Source organism: Phodopus roborovskii, unplaced genomic scaffold (genome assembly GCF_943737965.1).
Source record: "Phodopus roborovskii unplaced genomic scaffold, PHOROB, whole genome shotgun sequence".
NCBI lineage: Eukaryota > Metazoa > Chordata > Mammalia > Rodentia > Cricetidae > Phodopus > Phodopus roborovskii.
The window spans coordinates 7,061,304-7,082,289 of record NW_026126461.1 but is presented as its reverse complement, the minus strand read 5'-3'; the positions used below and the strand labels follow the sequence as shown (position 1 = coordinate 7,082,289).

The following is a 20,986-nucleotide window of genomic DNA, read 5'->3' as shown; positions in this document are numbered from 1 at the left end:
GGGTCGTGAAGCTTTGTGACCTTGGTCCGAACCGCCGGCTTTGGGGACCGGCGCGGCCATGCCTCGGGTAGAGCGGCCGGAGGCCCCCGGCGCCACCGCCACCAACCGGCGCCGCACTGATTTGGGCTGGCGCTGCCAGGTTCGGGAGCATCCTGCAAGGGCGCTTTCTCGGGTTAAACCTGACCTTAGGTTTCGGGCAGTTCTCCGCTCTTGCCTCAGCGGGACAGCCCGCCTGGAGGTGTGTGGCAGGAGTGCGGCCCGGCGCACGCAGCTCTACTTCCTGCATCCTTAGCCCACATCGCTCTCCTCCGGGGGTCCTGCGGCCAGGGCACTGGCACTGAACACCCCCCGCATCCTGCATTCCGGCACAGGCCGGCGGCAGGACCGTGGAAGGGCTTCCCGGAAGGTTCTCGGGTGGCCCCGGAGCGGGCCGCGCCTTCCTAAGGCTTTCTAGACTCCCCCATTTGAGTTGGTCCTCTCCAGCAGGAGTGAACAGCGAGCCAAGGGGCTCTGCCTTAGAAGCCACTTCGCACATCCTGCTACCTTTTCGGACTTGCCGTTAAAATTTGAAGATGGGAATGGCACGTGTCTGTTGAAAGTTCACAGGGTTGGTCTTTACGGTCTGGTTCAAAACAAAACCTAGTAACTGTTTTAAACCGTAAAAAAATCAACCAGAAATGTTTCCTTGACAATTTCAGTTAAAACATATCCCAGAAGTTTTGGTAACAATTTTTAAAAATGAGGCAGAGTTACGAGATCTGCTGCTTGGCATTGTCGATGTCCTAACACGGTATAGGGGTGGACAGTGCCCGAATTGGGGGCGGGGGAGCTCTAGGAGTCAAGCTCACAAACATTGAGAAATAAGGTTAGAATGTCGCATTGCTTAGAACATCCAGATGAATCCTGTTAGAGCTAGTCTTGGTTCCCACCTGCCTCCAGAGAGCTGGAAGATTTTAGGTGGAGCTCTTAGCAGTTGATCATGGCCACCAGCCTTACAGATACTGCCTTAATAAGTGATTTTTAGTCGAGCGTTAGTGGTGAACGCCTTTAATCCCCAGCACTCGGGAGGCAGAGGCAGGTGGATCTCTGTGAGTTCGAGGCCACCTTGGTCTACAGAGCTAGTTCCAGGACAGGCTTTAAAGCAATACATAGAAACCCTGTCTTGAAAAAAGAAAAATTATTAAATAGCTTCATTAGCTGAGGGAAGAAATTACTAAGTATGTTGTTGAGTATCTTTTAAATTTTTTCCTGCTGAGACATACAGCATAATTTACCATTTTTTATTGCTGGGTTTTTGTTGTTGTTGTTGTGTGGTTTTGGTGTTGTGAGACAGATAGCTTTGCATTGAATAGCTTTGTTGGCCTACAGCTCAGAGTCTATGCTGGTCTCAAACTTGTGGCAGTCCTGCTTCTGCCTCCCACGTGCTAGGATTATGGGCATGAGCCACCATAAACAACTTGTTGCTCTTTATTTGTTTGTTTGTTTGTTTATTTATTTATTGAGACAAAAATCGGCTGAGGTGAGTGAGGCTGGCCTCAGTAGCTAAGGGTGACACTGGCTTGTGAATCATCCCACCCTCTTCCCCTGAGTACTGGAATTACAAGGTAGCCTCTACAACACCTGGCTCTTTATTTAAAAAGACATGAAGTTACCCAGGGAGGCCTTGAACTTACTCTAGCCCGGTAGACGTTGAACTTGTGACCGTCTCACTTCAGAGTAACCGAGATCACAGTTCTGCACCATTAGGCCTGGCTGGAGCTTTGGGGCTTTTTGCTAAAGCTGTTTACTATACCGTGAGCTAAGAGCCTCAGCTCTTTTTAGCTGGGCCTCTGAGATATTTCCTAGTCTCTTGCTGTCAACTCTATGGGCTTCTCAGTAGAGTTGTAGCACCCAGACCCTTCCTTTCAGGTACCAGATGATTTGGTCAGTGGTCCACTTAGTTGTGAAAATTGTCTCCTGTTGTCTGGTGTCTCCGAGCACTCTTTTGTGCGCAGGGTCACTTGCCACACCTGGGAGGTGTATCCTTCCTTCCTCTCTACCCTATATATAGACTCAGGGTCCTAAAAGACAGTAGAGCTTTCTCCTTTCCATTTCGGTAATGACCTGCAAGATGCCCTGAAATCCTAATGACCTGCAAGATGTCCTGAAATCCTAATGAGGTTTTAAGTGGATGACATCAGTATGAGTTTGGATGCTTGCGAAATACTTGATTTGCTTTTATCGATGATAGTTTTAGGGAAAGGCATCAAAGTATTTCTAAGTAAGTACTTTGTTATTTGCCCCGCAGGTTCCCCCTAAAAGACTCCAAACGACTGATCCAGTGGTTAAAAGCCGTTCAGAGGGATAATTGGACCCCAACTAAGTATTCATTCCTCTGCAGTGAGCACTTCACCAAAGACAGTTTCTCCAAAAGACTGGAGGACCAGCATCGCCTGCTGAAGCCCACAGCTGTGCCCTCTATTTTCCACCTGTCAGAGAAGAAAAGGGGGGCTGGAGGCCATGGCCACGCTAGGAGAAAGACCACAGGGACCATGAGAGGCCACACAAGCGCAGCAACAGGGAAAGGAACCGGAGGTCCCTCACTGCCCTCAAGTGATAACTCGACAGCCAAGCCCGAGGCCCGAAAGTTGAAGCGAGCTTCTCCACAAAGTGATGCAACCCCCAAGGCCACCCCAGGTGCTGTCAGTCAGGAGCAGGGGCAGTCCCTAGAAAGAACTCCAGGAGCTGGACTGGCCACCCCACTGGCCCGCAGCCCGGAAGAAGCAGAAGTATCAGCTGCAGGGGCTGACCACCAAAAGGCTTCTTCCTCCCATGATGCAGGCGGGGCAGACAAGAGTGGTATCTCCATGGACGACTTCACACCCCCAGGATCTGGAGCTTGCAAGTTTATTGGCTCACTTCATTCTTACAGTTTCTCCTCCAAGCACACTCGAGAGAGGCCAACTGTCCCCCGTGAGCCCATTGACCGAAAGAGGCCGAAGAGAGATGCGGAGCCAAGGTGCAGTGGCAACAGTGTGGCCCAGAGTCCTCCAGGTTCCTCACTTACAGCGACCCCGCAGAAGGCTTCCCAGAGCCCCTCTGCCCCGCCTACTGATGTAACCCCAAAGCCAGCTGCAGAAGCCGTGCAGAGCGAGCACAGTGATGCCAGCCCCATGTCTATCAACGAGGTCATCCTGTCGGCCTCGGGGGCCTGCAGGCTCATCGACTCCCTGCACTCCTACTGCTTTTCGGCTCGGCAGAACAAGAGCCAGGTGTGCTGCCTTCGGGAGCAGGTGGAGAAGAAGAACGGAGAGCTAAAGAGCCTTCGGCAGAGGGTCAACCGCTCCGACAGCCAGGTCCGCAAGCTGCAGGGGAAGCTGGACGAGCTGAGGAGAGCAAGTCTGCCCTACCTCCCCTACCTCAGCGGCCTGCTGCCCCCCAGCCACGGTCAGTACTAGCAGTGTGCTTCCCTGCCTTCTTTCCTCTCACTAAGAGAGGTTCTCCCTGGTGTCTGTGGGCTACACATTCCCGTGCTCTCAGGGGAATGCTCAATGGCCAGGGAGCACAGACCCAGGGTATAGGAGACCCAGGCACAGGAGAGGTCTGTGCCTATGAAGATTTAGCATTGCAAGTAGCCAGGCGAGGTGACGTACACCTTTATTCTCAGTGCCCAGGAGGCAGAGGCAGGTGGGCGTGTGAGTTTAAGGCCAGCCTGCTCTATGTAGTTAGCTCCAGGCCAGCCAGGACTACATGAAGCAGTGGTTCTCAACCTTCCTAATGCTGTGATCCTGTTGTGAATCATAATTTAAATATTGTCTAATCTATTTTTTTCTTTTCTTTCTTTTTTTTTTTTCCCTTGGTTTTTCTAGACAGGGTTTCTCTGTAGAACAGTCTGGCCTTGAACTCAGGGATCTGCCTACCTCTGCCTCCTGAATGCTAGGATTAAAGTTGTACACCACTACTGCTCTGCATATATGTTTTCTGATGATTTATGATCCTTCAACCCTCAAAGGGACCATGACCAAGTTGAGAGCTCTGACAGAGAAACCCTGTCTCAGAACAAAAATGAAAATCAAGTCAGCAGGCAAGGTCTCTCATGCTTGTCTCAAGGGGAAGAAAAACACTTTATTTTTGAGCTGGGTTGGGAGTTTGAGATCCAGTCGTTGTTGCTCTCCCTGTCTTCTGACCATCATTCACATCTCTCTGTGGACCAGGCTGGCCCAGAACTCACAGGGATCCACCTGCCCCTGCCTGCCGAGTGATGGGATTAAAGTCATGTGCTACCATGGTCTGGCTAAACTCTTTTTCAGGTGTTTAGGAAATCTCACCCAGCTGGGTGTGGTCTCTCGTACTTGTAATCCCGGGCCTAAAAGATAAGGCAAAAAGATTTATTTTTCAAGTCCTGCCTGAGCTACTTGGTGAGAAGTCAGAAGAGCTTTCAGGGTCTGTCAGGCACTGTTCTCCTCTGCCACGTTAGCCCTGGAGACTGGACTCAGGTTGTCACGTTGGCAGCAGGGCCTTTAATTTATATCTTGCCGCCCTCTTAATAAAGGTTAAATGCTGGATAAGCCCAGTGAAATTTTAACCAGGTGTTTATTTCGCCTGTGGTTCAAGCATTGGGGGGGTGGGGATGGCTGAGGCAGGAGGATTGCTATGAATCTGAGTTTAACCTGAGATATATAGTTGAGTCCCTCCAGTTGAAAAAGAAGGAAAACTTTTTACATACCTCTTTGTTTTAAAAGATTAGTATAGGCATATAAGTCTTATATTTATTTATTGGCTGTATTTTTGGTTCTCCCATTTTACTTTTTTCTTTTTCTTTCTTTTTGGTTTTTCGAGACAGGGTTTCTCTGTGGCATTGTAGGCTGTCTTGTAGACCAGGCTGGTCTCGAACTCACAGAGAACTCACAGAGATCCGCTTCCCGAGTGCTGGGATTAAAGGTGCCACCACCACCCGGCATTTTACTATTGTTGTAAATCACATTTATTTTGTATCTATGTGGGGATTGGGAGGTGCTATGGCATACACTGGCAGATCTGAGGACAGTTTGGGGTCATTCTCCTTCTACCAGGTGGTCCCAGGAATTGGACTCTGGTGTTCAGACTTGGCAGCAAGTGTCTTTACTTGCTGAGCCATCTTACCTGCCCATTTATTTTACTTTTAAAAATTTGGTTTCTAGGCTGGGCATAGTGGTCCATACCTTTAATCCCCATAACCCAGGAGGTAGAGGTAGGTAGATCTGAGAGTTCAAGGCCAGCCAAGACTGTATAGTGAGACTCCTGTGTCCAAAAAGAAAAAAATGATTTTGATTTCTAGGTATTCATTACAGAGTCAGGATGGTGTGGATAGTGTTCAGTACACATGGAAAATTTTTCTGACCACATTCACTTATCTGTATCAGCTTTTGCCAGTACAGGTATGATGGACCTGTCTGCTACAGCAAAATTTTCAGGGCCTCTGGACCTCTGCAGAGATAGTGAAACTGAGTTTTTAATGCATCAAGGGAGAGAATCAATCGGCAGTCACAAGCTGATCTGGGTGTACTACTCTTGTAAATTCTCACCCATGATGTTGCTTTTGGTGTTTTGCTGTGACCACTGGTACGGGATTTTCTGAACAATTAGCCCTGGCTCTGTCTACATTGTTTCCATTATTATTAAATTATTTCATTCTTCTGCAAAATTTCCTATCCTAAAACCTAAAGTTGAGGCTGTGAGTTCTTTTCTGCCTGTGGGCCCATTCTGGATTTGCTTTGTGCTATACTCCTTCGTCACCAATACCTTGTCATCTCTTCCTTGAGCCTCTTAGTCCTGGAGCTTTAATTTAAATGGTGGTGATGGTCCTGAAGTAAATAGGTTGGTAGAGGGGAGAAATTTTTTGGAGTTACTTTTAACTGGTATTATAGTGAGATGTAATGCTATGTTGTCTTTAAGCCTACTTTTTAAAATGTTGATTTCATTGTGGCTGGTGCAGTGGTTTGAACTCATGTCATCATACTAGTCAGCAAGCATCTTTACTTTTGACTTGAGTTCAGAAGAAAGTGCCCTCCTCTCTCTGGTTACATTGTTCTTTTCCGCTGAGACTGAGACCTTGGCCCTGGTGTGAGTCAGCAGAACTGTTGCCTAACTTCTGGAAAGGTACAAAGTCAGCTGATTTCTAGAAAGGCGAGGCATGCTCTTAAATTCTCTACTGCCATTCCCGAGGTGCCCGTACGTATTACTGGCTTTGGTTAGTGATGCAGTGTCTCACCGTGTAGCCCAGGCTGGCCTTGAATTTGTGGTTACCCAAGTACTAAGATTACACTCCTGAGCCACCACACCTGCCTGTGTCTATCAGCTTTTGCTTTAGATTTGAATGGAAACCTTGTTAGATGTGTCAGGCTTCCTGATGATCAGAGGCACAGAAACCTTGGGATTCAGCCTCATCTGGCTTCTCCGCCTCATTCCAGCTTTCTGTTCTTCCCCAAACTCCAGTTCCCTGGGTGACTGGAGTCTGAAGATTTACATCACAGCTTCCAAGGCTTCCTCCTCCTCCCTTCCTTTCTCCCCTCTTACAGTGTAGCCAAGCCTGGCCTTGAACTGCTGATCTCCTGCCTTAGCCTCCCAAGTGCTGGGATGATAGGTGTGGGCCACCACACCCACCTGGGTATTCCTTCTCTATCCCCTTCATTTCAGACTTGTCATGTCACTGTATTTTATAAATACATTTTAATTGACCTTAAGAGTTGCTTTAAAGAGTACTGGAATCTACTTATGATTATCAGTGGCAATAAGTTGGAAGTTTTATTTTTTAATTTGTTACCCTTTCTCCTTTTTGTTGTTATTTGGTTTGAAGAGATGCTCTCACACTACAGCTCTAGGTGCCTCGGAACACAACTATGTAGTAATCCACGCAACTTTAAACTCCTCAATCTCCTGCTTTGGCCTTAGAGTGTTGGTGTTGCAGACATGAACCACCATGCCCAGTTTGTTACTGTTTTAAAAGCACACGTGTACTGCTGGGTATGGTAACACATATGCCTTCAGCGTGTAAAGATAAGAGACTCAAGATTTCAAGACCATTCTGGGCCACAGGAGACCCAATCTCAAAAAGGGGCAAAATGCATTCATATATACATGCATATATGTATATGAATGCATGTATGTACACGAATGCATTTATATATAGCATTCATCTTTCTGTGACTGTAGAGCTAATCAGCTACCATGTATTAACCTCCTCAGGTCAGATAGTCTAGGGTTTTGGTTTTTACTGCTTGTATTTTTACCTCTTCAAGGAACCATTAAATATTAGTGTTAAAATTAATATTCTGCTGGTTACTTTATTCACCACTGTGTATGTATCCAAGTTAGTCCTTTTTGGAAATATCTAGTGGGTTATAGAATTTTGTTTGTTTGTTTGTTTGTTTAGTTTATTAGCAGGTGCCCGAAGAGGGCATTGGATCCCCTGAAGCTTGATATGTGCAGTTTTGAACTGTCAGATGTGGGTGCTGGGATTTGAACCAGCTCCCAGCAGAAGAGCAACACATGCTCCTAGTTACCACCTAGCCACCTAGCCGTGTCTTTAGTTCCTTTTGTTTTTGAGAAGGTTCTCCGCTTGGTCTGGGACCTGTTACATAGAGGTTGTCTGGCCTCCAGTTCCCAGAGATCACTCACCTCTGCCTCCTGAGCGCCATCAGACCTGGCCTCTGGTTGGTTGTTGTGTTTGAAGTCCCTGTGCTAGTGCAGTTTAGAGAAAGGGCCAGTTTGATTGACAGGGTTTGTTTTTGTTTTCCCTTGAAGCTTTTTAGTCTATTTAAGGAATTACTCTCTATCTGCCTCTTACACCGTTATACTCAGTTGACTTGCCCCTTCTTCTAGAGTAATAAGACTTCTTTTGGCCTTGGATGCATAGAAAATTAACTTGCGTTTTCTGTGGATGGTGTCACTCTTGTCTTGTGTGTTCTTTGACCTAAAAGCTCAGGTTTTCAAATGTGGGGTTTTGTTGTTGCTTTTTATTCTGTCTGGTGAGTTGAGAAAGGATGGGCTAGACTTAAGCAGCATTGCTCAATGAGGGTAGAGGGTTACCTTCTGCTGTAGGGCCAGTGGCCACCACTGCCAGGAGACAGGAAGTAGCAGTCCGGTGTGCTGTGGACTGGGGTCTGAGAAGGGAAGGAGTGTCCAGAGCAGACTAGGGTGGTCCCACTCCCCCCTCCCACCCCAGGAGCCAAGGCCGAGGACCTGGGCTGCTGAAGGGAATTGGGTTTAAGATGCTTCCAGGCCCCAGCACAGGGCTTTGAACAGAACCCAGCCTATTACTGCGGTGTGAGGTCAGTATGTGAAGGATTGGATAGGGACTGAGCTGGGTCCCTTCCCAGCAGGGGTAAGAGGGAAAGGGGCTCCGAGCTGTATGGGAAAGGTGGTTGTTTGTCTCCAGTCTCCAGTTGTGGGGGAGCATGGGAGATGTGAGCATTGATGCAAGACCAGGGACAGTTAGCCTTGATGGGAGAGTAATAAGCAGGCAGTACCTGAAGGACAATGGCCCTAGGGGAGAGACCTGTTTTTCAGTGGTGAGGACCCTGCAAGGCCCTAGGGAGCTGTGAGACTGAGATCCCAGTAGCCTGGAAATGAGTTGGTGAGCAGGGGTCAAGCAGTCAGTCACTTCTCTGCTCCTAGCAGTGAGGCTGGGGGGGGGGGGGCTTGGGAGTCTGCAGGAGGCAGGAGGTCTGGGCTGGCCCTCTTGTGGGCACACTCATTGCTGCTGGCTCCTTGCTCCGACTAGCTCTGCTCCGATGTAATCCCTCACTGGAAAAGGATTGATTGCCCTGGTCGCTTTTTCGGTTGAAGTGAAGAGGGCTGTTTGTTCACAGTTTACCCAGAATGGAGAGTCTGGACCCATGGACTTGAGGCTGGAGCAGACTGTCCTCCAGAAGTATAGCGGATTCTCCTTCTGGGACACGGTGCTTGTCCTCCAGCCTCTCAGACCCTTACTCCAAGCTGGTTCCCGGAAAATGTATGTTTTTCTGGGGCTTATTAGGGTAATGTTTTCTGTCACTGCCTACTGGTGTGTCCCCCCCCCCCCCCCCCCGACTGCCACTGCTCATCTTATTAAGTTATCCGTGTTCTTCTTTTTCTTTTTTAATTTTTTTTTTTTTTTTTAACATTTTATCAGAGAGAAAGAGAGAGAGTGTGTGTGTGTTGGCACGGTGCATGTGTGGAAATCAGAAGACTATTTTAGGAGTCAGTTTGCCATCTACCTAGTTTTTAAGATAGGATTTCTCGTATTTCTGCCTTACTGCATATTCGATTCTGACTGAAGGGCTTCCAAGTGATTCTCTTTAAGAGTGTTGGGATTGTGCGAGTGCGCACACACGCACACGTGTGCACACACACAAGCTAGGCTAAATCTGTCTTGCTCCCTGCCACACTGGGATTACAATTGTGCCACAGCACACACAACTTTTTTTTTTTTTTTTAATGTGGATTCTAGCGATTAAAGGCTGGTTCTCATGCTTTCTTACTGATTGGTAAATCTCTTAGGCCCAGTTTGTGATTAAGTTGTTCTTTTCCTTTTTTGTTGAGCTTTATAAACTTTGTGTAGTTGAGCTGTGTCTTTCATGCGTTGGAGTTTTGCATAGATAACTGCTCCCAATCTGATCTGTCTGTTCTCTTAACAATGGGCTTTGGCAGAGTGGAAGTTTGTGTCCTGGTTGGTTGGTTACGGTGCTGGTGATTGAGCCAGAGGCTTTGCATGTGCCACACGGGTGCCACCCCTAGCTGTGTCCTCAGCCATGGAAGTGTTCGCTTTTAGTTTTTATTCATTTTATATATATAGTGCTTTGCCTGCATGTATGTCTGCATGCTTAGTGCCCACCAGGGCCAGAAGAGGGCATTGGATTCCTGGAACTGGAGTTAGAAACAGTTGTGAGCCACCTTGTGTGGTGGCAGGAACTAAACCCAGTTTTTCTGAAAGAGAGCCAGTGCTCTTAACCACTGGGCCAGCTCTCCAGCCCAAGATTTCAGTTTTAATGAAATCAACCTTGTTTCTGGAATCTGGGAGTTTTGCTACTCAACACTACCCCTTCCTACCCCAAAACAGAGCTGAAAGAGACAGCTGGGTGGTGGTGACATACGCCTTTAATCCCAGCAACTGAGGGATCCCAGTGCTGGGGAGCAGGACAGGATCCAAAGGCACGAGAGAAACTGTCTCAGAGAGAGAGAGAGGCAGAGACGCTTGTTGTTTTTTGTTGTTTTTTAATAGAAATCTAGACCCGTGGAAAACAGGGTAAATGTTTCATGTCACCATCACCCATCCTTCCTTTTGTCTCAGAAGTGTGTAAGAGATGGTGTACTGGAAATCCCACCCTTCGGGCCTGGCAGGGTTCTTTGCCTCCAGACCTATCGCTTTGGTAGGTGTTTGCTAAAGACTGTTTTACCCCTTTCTTTGGGAATCAGGCTCAGATCTGTACTGCTGCATGTCTGTTAAGTACTGATTTTGCAGGTATAAAAGGGCTAACCAAAGATAGGGCTCTAAGGGCAGCATAGTGTGGTAGGTCATGCATTTGAGGCCAGCCTGAGAATTTAGAAACCCCTATGACAGGTTCTCAGAACTGTTGCTTTGGTTTAATTTAGCTTCATTTTGGTTTTTTGTTTGTGTCTTTTTCTATTTTTCCCTTGGAAAGTTCTCCTTATCTGAACTGAGTGGGCTGCTAAGGCCCTGCTCGTTCTTATCAATTTCTTCTTATGTGGGTCATGCTTTTGTTATTACTTCTAAAAGCTCTTTGCTAAATCAAGGTTACCTAGATTTCCTCTGTGTTTCCTCCAGGAGTTCTACAGCTTTGTATTTTTACATTTGGGCATGCGGTCCATCCTAAGATAATTTCCCCACTTCTGTAGTGTTATAGTCTAGACTTGGGAATGGACCGTTTCACCAGCTTTGCATTTAGTGAGGTGTTAACTAATGTAGATTGCTTTACCTTTCCACATGCTCTTTGGAACCGTTCCGTCGTTGTCTCCAGAACATCTGGTGGCACTCTGAGGGCCAGTGCTGCACCTGTAGATGGTGTTGGGAAGAACTGGCATACTAACCACGTGGTTCTCCATAAATCTCTTCATTCTTTAGCTTCTGTGGTATCATTTACCTAGTTTGGCGCTTTTCCTCAGCACTTATACATATTTTTATGAAAGTTAAGATGGGTGGGCAAGTAGAGGTACTTGTTGCCAGGGTGATTACCTGGGTTTCATTACAAGACCCCACAAGGTAGGAAGGAAAAAATGGATTTCCACAAATAGTCCCTGACTTCCAGATGCATGCAGATGCACACAGATAGGCACACTAAATAAATGTTTAAATTAGTACATAAATATTTCATTGGATTTATACCTAAATACCCCCTTTTTAATGCAATGTGAATTTTATTTTAGGTTTAATTATAAAGTTCCAGTTGTTTATTGATAGAACATAGGGAAGTGAATAATTTTTTTTATGTCAACACTGTACCCTAAATCCTTGCTATAATTACACATTATTCCCAGAGGTTTCTTGTGGATTCCCTGAGTTTACTATAGTCATATACTTGATGGACAAGGATGCTTTTATTTTGACTTCCTAGTCTGTTTTTATTTCTCCTGCTTACTCTGTGTATTTCCTTTTCTTGTCTGCTCCTTCAGAATTGTGTGGGGGATGAGAATGCACCTTCTGTTCCTCCTGTCAGTCACACCTGCGTTTGGGCTAATGCGGGTGACCACAGGAACCTATGGCAGGCAGGCAGGCGTGATTGGAGGGTGGACAGGAAGGCTGCAAGAGGCCTCTGGCTGAGGGGAGGGCTAGAGACTGAGTTAATCGCTAACAACCAGTGATTTGCTCACTGGTGCCTGTGTAATGCGGCCCCAACAAGTTCACAGGGCGGGGCTGGCAGATTTGCGGAGGCTCTGAGAAGGTGTCTTACTGGGGAAGGCAATGAGGCTCTGTTGTTAGATAGAGCAGTCTTAAGATGTCAGTTATGGCTGGCATCACTGATTTTCCTCCCATGTTGGATCTGCCCTTTTCTGGCAGAGATCACTACAGTCTGTTTCTCTAAGGGGTTCAGCTACTTCTCCAACAACCCTGTCGTGTTTCTCCCATAAATTTCTTAGCCTCGTAATTTTCTTTGTCTTGATGCCTCTGTAGACCAGGCTGGCCTCAAACTCAGGTTCACCTGCCTCTGTACCCTAAGTGCTGGGATTAAAGGTGCCCTCCATCACCACCCTGCTCAGTTAGCTTTCTTTTTTTGTAAGTGTTAACATGACACACCTTTTTTTTCCCCTTGCTTTTTCCTGTGCAGCTCACACTAAACTTGAACTTGAAATTCTACCTGAGCCTCTGAAGTATGAGGCAGAAAGATCAAGTTCAAAGTCAATCTGAACTACAATCTGAACCTTATCTCAAAAAAGGGAAAAAACTATTAAGAAAATTACAGCCCTGGGTTTGATCCTAAGCATGGCAAAAAGAGGAAAGAGACTTTATCTTGCCTTTACTAATTCTTGATGTCCTTCTCATTTGGATTTGAGTCTCTGACTTAAACATCTGTATGGAATACACTTCCTCAGTTTGTACTTGAAAAAGAGCCCATGCCTCTGAAGATCGATTTCACTGGCTTCAGAATTATAAGCCAATGAAATTATAAGAGTTTTAATTGTTTATTTGTATGTAGCATGTTACACACATGTGGAAGTAAGTCAGAGGGCAACTTAGAGGAGTCAGTGGTCCCAGGGCTCAAGCTTGGTTGTGAGCATGGTAACAAGCACTTTTACTTCTGACCATCTCTGAAATCCTTGTTGTGTTCCAAGTTTTGGTAATGTTCAATGTTATGCTAGAAGTGATGAGCCCAAGGAATGGGGATAATAGTTTTTACCAGACCAAAAATGACAGATTTAATCAAGAATATATACTATGGACAAAAAGGAAGTAGGTGAATTCTCAGAGGAAGAGCAGCTCCCTGAGGGGAAATGAGTGCTTTTAGGGCAGGTAAGAGAAGTCTCCCGGGCAGGTAAGAGAAGTCTCCCGGGCAGGTAAGAGAAGTCTCCCGGGCAGGTAAGAGAAGTCTCCCGGGCAGGTAAGAGAAGTCTCCCGGGCTGTTTGTATGGGGCCCTGTTTGAATAGGTAAGAAGAGGGCAGCTCACTCTCCTTGGTGGGAGATTCTGTAACACCACTTGTCTTCCCTGCAACTGTTTGTGTAGGACATCACAAATCCTCTCTTAAAAATTATTTTATTACATTTGTTTTTAAATTGTGTGTGTGCGTGCGCGCGCGCGCACGTATGCGTATGTGCACATGCGCGCACAGCACACATGTGGAGGTCTAAGGACAACTTGTAGGAATCAGTTAGCTTTTTTCCCTTGTTTATCAGGGTTTGAATTTATTGTAATTTAAGAAAAGTGGCTCTTGAGAGGAAGATGCCATGCAACAGGGTTCAAGCAGAGGGCTTTTTATTAGAGAAAGGGATGATAAAAAGAAGAAAAACAAGGGGAAATCGGCCTCCCGAGACAGGAGCAGCAGGAGAGAGGAAGGGAGGGAGAAGGGGGGAGGACAGACAGAGAGGGAAGGAGAGAGAGGGGCAGGGAGGATGGGAGGTGGGCAGGGCCCCTTTAAAAGGGAAGGTAGTGAATGTGCACAGGTGGTGTCTTAGTGGATGCAGCTGAGGGCGGATCCTGTCAGGACCCCAAGGGCAGGCCAGTGCAGACGCCTGAATACTGACAGAACTCAAGTCCTCAGGCTTGGCAGCAAGCACCTTTACTCACTGAGCCATCTCAGTGGCCCCACAAAATCTTCCCTAATTCAAAAGTGTAACTTTTTTTTTTAACATAAACATTTTCTGTCTCTTCCCAACACTTGTTCCTTTTGTCATACTTTCATTTCTAAACTCTCTGATATTTTGAATAAAAGCCTGTACATGGACCACATCTGATCACTTTTTTTGTTTGTTTTTACAAAAGAGATCTTGCTAGAGGCTAGTAGCAAATAAACTGTTACTAGCTAATTTTTATTTATTTATTTTTATTTTATTTATTATTATTATTTTTTTTTCCGAGATAGGGTTTCTCTGTGTAACAGCCCTAGCTGTCCCAGAACTCGCTCTGTAGAGCAGGCTGACCTCAAATTCACCGAGAACCTCCTGCCTCTGCCTCCCAACTGCTGGGATTAAAGGTGTGAGCCACCATTGCCTGGCCGACTTTGGGTTTTTGACTTGGTCATCAGGGCTGAGGCAGGAATAGGGCTGAGTAATGGCCTGGAATATCTGCTTAACTCTGAGAGTAGGTGTGGAGTGTCGGATGGATGGAGCTGAGGCAGTAGCCATGAGTTACCATCTGGAGTGACTAACAGCTGGACAGTGCTTCCTGCTTCGTCTCTGTGGTTGCTGGAGATTCTCTATACACACCTGTCTTTGTCTTTTGTTTTTGAAACATGGTCTCTCTCCATATCTTGGAACTCACTACATAGACCAGGCTGGCCTTGAACTCACAGAGATCCACCTTCCCCCCTCCCTCTCTCATTTCTAAACAGATGTACTCCTGGCTGGCCTGGTGCTCCCAGTGTAGCTCAGCCTGGACTCTGGCGGTGTTCTTGCCTTTGGCTTCCGAGTGTTGGGATTGCAGGTCTGTCCACTATACTGCAGCCATTTGCTTCTCAGAGTTGAAACTAGAAGCCCCCACACCACTGTTAAATTTGGTTATTGCTAATGTGTGAGCAGCTGCTAACTTTAATAACTCACCAACTGTCTTAGTAGCTTTCTCCTACTGTGATAAAGCACCTTAGCCAAAAGCTACTTGGAGAGGAAGGGGTTTATTTCACAATACCCTACAGACTTACCTACAAGACTTCTGGTGGTGGTATTTTCTCAACTGAGGTTTCTCTTCCCAGATACATCAGTCTGTTGTTCTAATAGTTCTCAGTGGCTTAACTAGATAATCAAAACATAATCTTCACAAAGAATAATATGAGAGCCTGTTTTATATGTTTTGAATTCTGTCACCGGTTTTGTTCTATTTTCCACTCATCATCTCTGGTTTTCCTGTTTCTGTGTGTGCCCTTTCTGTTATGAATGATCAATTGGTCCTTATTGTCATTTTGACGCTAGTGGGATGGAGACCCCCGCGCCGCGTGCTGGAAAGCTTCCTCTTAGGCAATTCGGTGGCCTCTGTCAGTGCTATGGGCAGCCAGCCTCTGCTGGGTTGTTGTTGTTGTTTAAATTCTGCAGTGCTGTGTGATTAGTGGCATTTTCTCTGCTCACCGCAGCAGGGAACACTGTCATTTCAAACAAAGCAGTGATATGAGGGTAAGAGTCATAAAGGACTTTGTCCCCAGGCCCCAGCAAATGTGTACCTACCCATGTCCTGTCTCCAGGCCCCGGAGTCCATTTGCTAGACTGAAAACTCTCATGTTTAAAACTAAGCTAAGTGGAACAGCATTCTTAAAGACAGAAAAGGTCCGCAGATGTTCCTAAACAGTGTCTGTTCTATGTCTGCCCTGCTGTGTTTTCTGATTAGTGAGTTGGCTCCCTCAGCACCAGTCAGTGGAAACAACAGATCCTTACTCCTTCCTCTGGATGGGACAGTTAACTCTGGTCTGATCCTAACTTATAAGATGCAGTTCAGTTTTCAGAGTTCCCTTAGCTCTAAAATTCTGCGATCTCCTAGACTGTCTTCCACATTCTTCTGAGACTCAGTCTTTTATAGAAGACTACAATTCCCAGAATGCTCTCTTTGGATTGGCATTCATTTCCTGCAATGCCATAACAGCCAGGTGCACACATTTCCCGTCAATTGGCAGAAAATAACCTTGTGGAACCTTGACGGAGTGTATCGGAGTTCAGAAAACTTAGGGATGGGTAAGCCTGCTTTCCATATTTAGGTCACTTACTGTAGAAAATTTAAATTTTTATTTTTGTAGTTTAAGATTTTAATAAAAGAAAAATGAAACCAAAAGAAAATTAATAAAAAAGCTTATCTAGTTTTTTTTTAATTATTGAAAGGTACAAATAGACCAGATCCTTATACTTTTTGTTTTTATTTTCCTTATGAAATTAAATTTATATACAGTAAAACACAAAGTTCTTGCTGGATTTCAACACATGTAAGTTCTGTAGCTGGATGTTTGGGTTATAGAATGGTTTGCTTGTCTTCACCCGCTGCCCCACACTTCACTGGAAGCAAGGAGAGTGGCCAGGGCTGGCAGCAGTTTCCAAGCAGGGACACTGGGATCGTAGGAGAGCAGAGAGCGTGAGCCAGCCCACCCAGGGTAGTCCAAGTTTACTGCCAGGGTGGAAGCGCTGACTGTTCAGTGCCCACCTGCTGTCACTTGTCCAAACTGGCACCCTTGAAGGACAGCAAACTGGGAGAGGAGAGCCAGGGCTCGGTGGTGACAGTCTCTCCTACGCTGCACCCGTGTAGTGGGTCATGAACCTTGACACTCTGAGCATCCTGATGTGTAGACAAGAAGGTATGCCCTTCATTTCCAGCCGTGTATTTCCTACTCGTCCCCAGAGAGTCTTGTGGTCTGCGTTTGCTTTCACTTGCCAAGTGTCACAGACCAACTCAAGAAGCTCACATTCCACAGGACTGACAGTGCCTGGCTTTGCAGTTTATAAAGTGGCTACCATAGCCTGAGGTGCATTTTATCATGTCACATTGATCCACAGACATTTCTTAATGGGCTTTAGCCAGAATTGGGCAAGGCACCAAGCTACAGCACTCAGCAGTCCTGCCTTTTTCAGGGAGATGCTGAACCTATGCCAAGGTGCCCGTGTGCTGAGCAGGCAGCTGTCTGGTGCTTCTACCAGCCTGAGGCTATTATCCCTCTTGGCCCTTGTGACCTACACACCTTCACTCTGCCCCCCTCCACATCCATTTCCTCTCCTTTTGTGTCCTCACCCTATCTTGGGACACCTCTGATTTCTTTACTGTGTGGTACCCAATGCTTTGAGCCTTCTCTCTAGCCTCTCCATGAACTGTCAGGGGAGGGTACGCAGACACTTGGAACCAACCCTGCTTCTACATGAAAACCTCCTTGCTCAGAGGCCGTGGCTCAACCTGGCCAAGCTTTGCAGAAGCACATTGCCTGCCCTGGGTAAATGTGTACTTTACCATGTCCACTTAGCTCTCACAGGTATTTGATGTCAGTCTGTTGTTTGGTTCATTCCCCTTGCTCTTTGTTGAGGTAGTAACTGAATACTTCCTCGGTGGGATAATTCCTGTAGCACTAGTTGCTTTCTGGAACCTGTTCCCAGGATAACACTGAACAGCATGAAACCTTTTCCGAGTTGAAGCTGAGAGCTATACAGATCGGTCCAGAATAGCCAGGGGTCCCTGCCCAGAAGAGAAAAGGATGAAAGAGGGAGCAAATAAGGAGAGCACAGTAGTATACAGAGGCCGAGCAGCTAAAGATACCAGCCCTACACCCTCGCAGGCTTTAGGACACCACACCCAACAATGCAGTGACTAAGTAGTAGACCCGGCAGCAGGACCAGACTATGTGACTCATCCCACCAGTTGTTTACATTTGAACAAATGTTTAGAAAGTGAGTTGTTTGTCTCTGGATTTACTGAAGTTAGCAGTATGGTAACAGTAGACCTGTGTCCCGGCATGACAGCAGGTGTCCTATTTCATTCAGGTCCCCACTGAGCCATCTCTCCAGCTCCTCACTTAAACTTGAAACTTTTTGGGGAGTGGAGGGGGAGTTCTCTGTGTAACAACAGCCTGGAGCTCCCTTTGTAGACCAGGTAGGACTAGAACTCACAGAGATCTGCCTGCCTCTGCCTCCCAAGTGCTGGGATTAAAGGCGTGCACTACCAGTGCCTGGCACTTAAACTTCTTAATAACCACTTTAAGAAGGTAGAAGGAAACCAGTGTAACTATTTTAATAATAATTTTATTTGATGTCATTATCCAAAAAAAGAAAAAAAAAAACAAAAACTGTCATTTCATTAAGTGACCAATAGCTTTAAAGTTCTGGATACTGGAAATTACTTTTCTAGACTGAGTTCTGGGAAGCCTGTGCACGTGTCTGAGCCAGCCACATCCATCTCTGGTGCTGCTACCTCAGGTCTGCAGCAAGCATAGGGCTGGAAGCCAAGGTCTGCTACCAGATGCTTACCACCCATCTTCTTTCCCTGTGCCTTCCGCCGTGGAGGAACACTGACTGCTTGCCCTCTGTGTAATGGGAGCCCTGGCCATTTCACAAGATTGGACCAGGTAAAACCTGCTGAGTCTGTGCCTTTCACCCAGGCTCACCTGTGTTGCAGAGTTGGTAATGAGTTTGCTTTTGTGAGTGAGTAATGTTCACTGTCTGGACATGCCGTGTTACACCTTATTCAGTGGCATTGGATGTGAGTTCTGTGATGGTGAATAATGCTGCTGAAAATAATTAGGGCTGACTTTAGTGGGTGCTTGATTTCTGTAGGACCTGCGCCTGGGGGTATAGCAACATGTTGCTGGGTTCTACTCTGTTATCACCTTTTTCAAAATTTTAGTGTTTTTTTTTTCTTTTTTTCTTTTTTTTTTAAACTACATCATTGAGTCCCATTGAGACTTTCTCTTTGTTTGGGCCAGCTCTCTGCCCACATCTGTGCTGGGAAACACCAGCATGTCTCCCAAGAAGGAGCTCTACTCCATTTACCTGTGCGTCCTTATCTTCACTTTTATATTCTTTTGGCTGCTGGTTGGGTATATTAGTAATTTTTCTGTTGCTGTGGTAAACACCATGACTACAGCACCTTATAGAAGAAAGAGTTTATTTGGGCTTATGTTCCAGAGGGATAGCAGTCCTTTATGGCAGGGGCTGGCAGGCATGGTGGCCAGAGCAGGAAGCTCAGAGCTCACATCTTCAACCATAGGGACAAAGGAAAGCATACTGGAAGTGGCCACACCTCCTAATGCTCCCCTCCCCAAACAGCAGCGCCACCAACAAGGGACCAAGAGTTGGCATGCGTGGTGCTACCTCCTAAGTACACTGCTGTGGAGGTTTGCTTCATCTTCCAGCTTCCCGAATTAGGCTTCCTCGCTCACATCTCACCATTTGGTCCTTTGGGTTTATGGAGAATGTGTTGCAGGAGCAACAGCGTTGCTCAGGAGTTTAAGGGTACAGTCGCCAGGCTTGCTAACACATGCTGTGATCCAGGTACTCTCAAAGCTGCGCAGGAGGACCTCATGGTTAACCTGAGTCACAGCCTGAGAGAGACCTGTCCCACAGGGGCCGAAGAGGTGGCTCAGTGGTTAGAAGAACTTACTGTTCTTCCAGAGGACCTGAGTTCACATCCAGCACCCACTTGGGGGAGTTGGATCTCTCCTTCCACTGTGGCTCCTAGGGATCCAACTCTGTCATGCTTGGCAGTGAGCACCCTCACCTTTTAAAATCATTTTAGTTCCTGGAACAGACAGCAATGGTGCTGACTTTTTATGTATCTCAGACAGATTGGAGGGAACAAACGCAGGATCGGGACCAGTCTGTCTTTCTCTGTCCTCCCTCTCCTGGTGTGTGTCTCTTGCCTGACATTGAGGACCATCCTCTTTGGAAGCCTTGTAAAGCCAGACTTTGAGGGGGCTGAGTTTGTTTTTGCTGGAGGAACATGTACCCAGCAATGACGCAGAACTCCAGGAGGGAGGAGCTGAGTGATTCCTAACAGGTGTATAGTGGACTTTTCTTCCCCCCTGCCAATTCCCAAAGAACCGGCATGGAGACTCAATATTAATTATAATGCTCAGCCAATGGCTCAGGTTCATTACTAACTAGCTCTTTCAACTTAATTAACCCATTTGTATTCATCTACATTCTGCCACATGGTGGTACCTCCCTTTCATCTTGCACCTCCTGTTTCCTCTCCGTGTCTCTCTGCCGACTCCTCTGACTCCCCCTGCCGACTCCTCTGACTCCCCCTGCTTCCCGGTGTCCTTAGTCTGGTTTTTCCCACCTAACCTTGTCCTGTCCAGCTGTTGGCCAGTCAGCTTCTTTATTAAGCCAATCACAGAGTAATTTACAGTATACAGAAGGATTATTCCACAGCAGGGGTATCTGGAATAAAGGCAATGCCAGGCAAAGGTGAGGGGTAGTCGAGGGTACTGGGGATAGGAATGGGCCCGGTGGATTCTGGGAAGGGGCATTAATGGAGTATATGACTAGAGTCGGGTGTGGATCATGAACATTGGTGCTGGCCTTGATTCTAGCTCTGCCTCCTGAGATGTTACTTGACCCCTCCCTGAGGAAGCCCCCTATCAGGAGACTGCACTGTTGTTACAAGCCTTCCACCCTAGGGGGCAGACATAGATCATCCCTATGCTGCCTGCAGGCTCATAACAGGGGAACAAAACAAAAGTCATATGGGACATATGTATCCATAGGATATACATGCTAACCATGCATGGGGTACAGACATGCCTGTAGGCAAGAAAATGATAGGACTCGGTTTCCTGTGTGCTTTCTAGTAGGTGTGTGGAAAGAACTGTAAGAGAGACAACGTACAAGATGTCACATATCCATCATGGCTTCCCACAGAGACACTCTGAGGCATGGGGCTGGCTTCAAGTCAGCTACATACACAGCCCCGCTTCCCCATACACAGTCCCCTGTGGTTTAATGTCGCCAGGCTCATCTGCCCCCTCTCCAGAGCAAGGCACCTGTATTGCCCCCCCCCCAAGGGCTCAGGTGTTACGTCGCTGATCATGACATTGAATTAGCAGCACACTGTCCTGTCTGCTCAACATGACTGAGTTCACTGTGCCCTGTGTTGGAACAGCTTGAGGTCATAAGCCTCACTGGAGAGTTTTTCAGCTGACCCCTGCCCCTTGGATAGAGGCTTCATTCGGCTGAAGTGTGAGGCTAGCTCAGCACCCTAAGCATAGGGAGCAGATGGGAGCTTGGTCTGCCCGAGATCCAGTGGAGAAGTCCAGGATTTGACCTGCCTCACTCACATAGACACACAAATATATATGTGAATAAGGATAATTAAAATTCTGTGTGACAGTTAAATATTTTATGTGAAAATGTACATGAGGCAT

General features: G+C 46.7%; 1 protein-coding gene across 1 annotated transcript in view; it reads left to right on the top strand.

Moving 5' to 3' along the window:
• The window catches only part of Thap4 (THAP domain containing 4), a 35,009-nt gene that overhangs the window by 521 nt on the left and 13,502 nt on the right, over positions 1 to 20,986 (top strand). Inside the window, exon 2 of the mRNA XM_051190844.1 lies at positions 2,288 to 3,426. Coding sequence (XP_051046801.1) covers positions 2,288 to 3,426 — 1,139 coding nt within the window. The remainder of the gene's footprint in view (positions 1 to 2,287; positions 3,427 to 20,986) is intronic.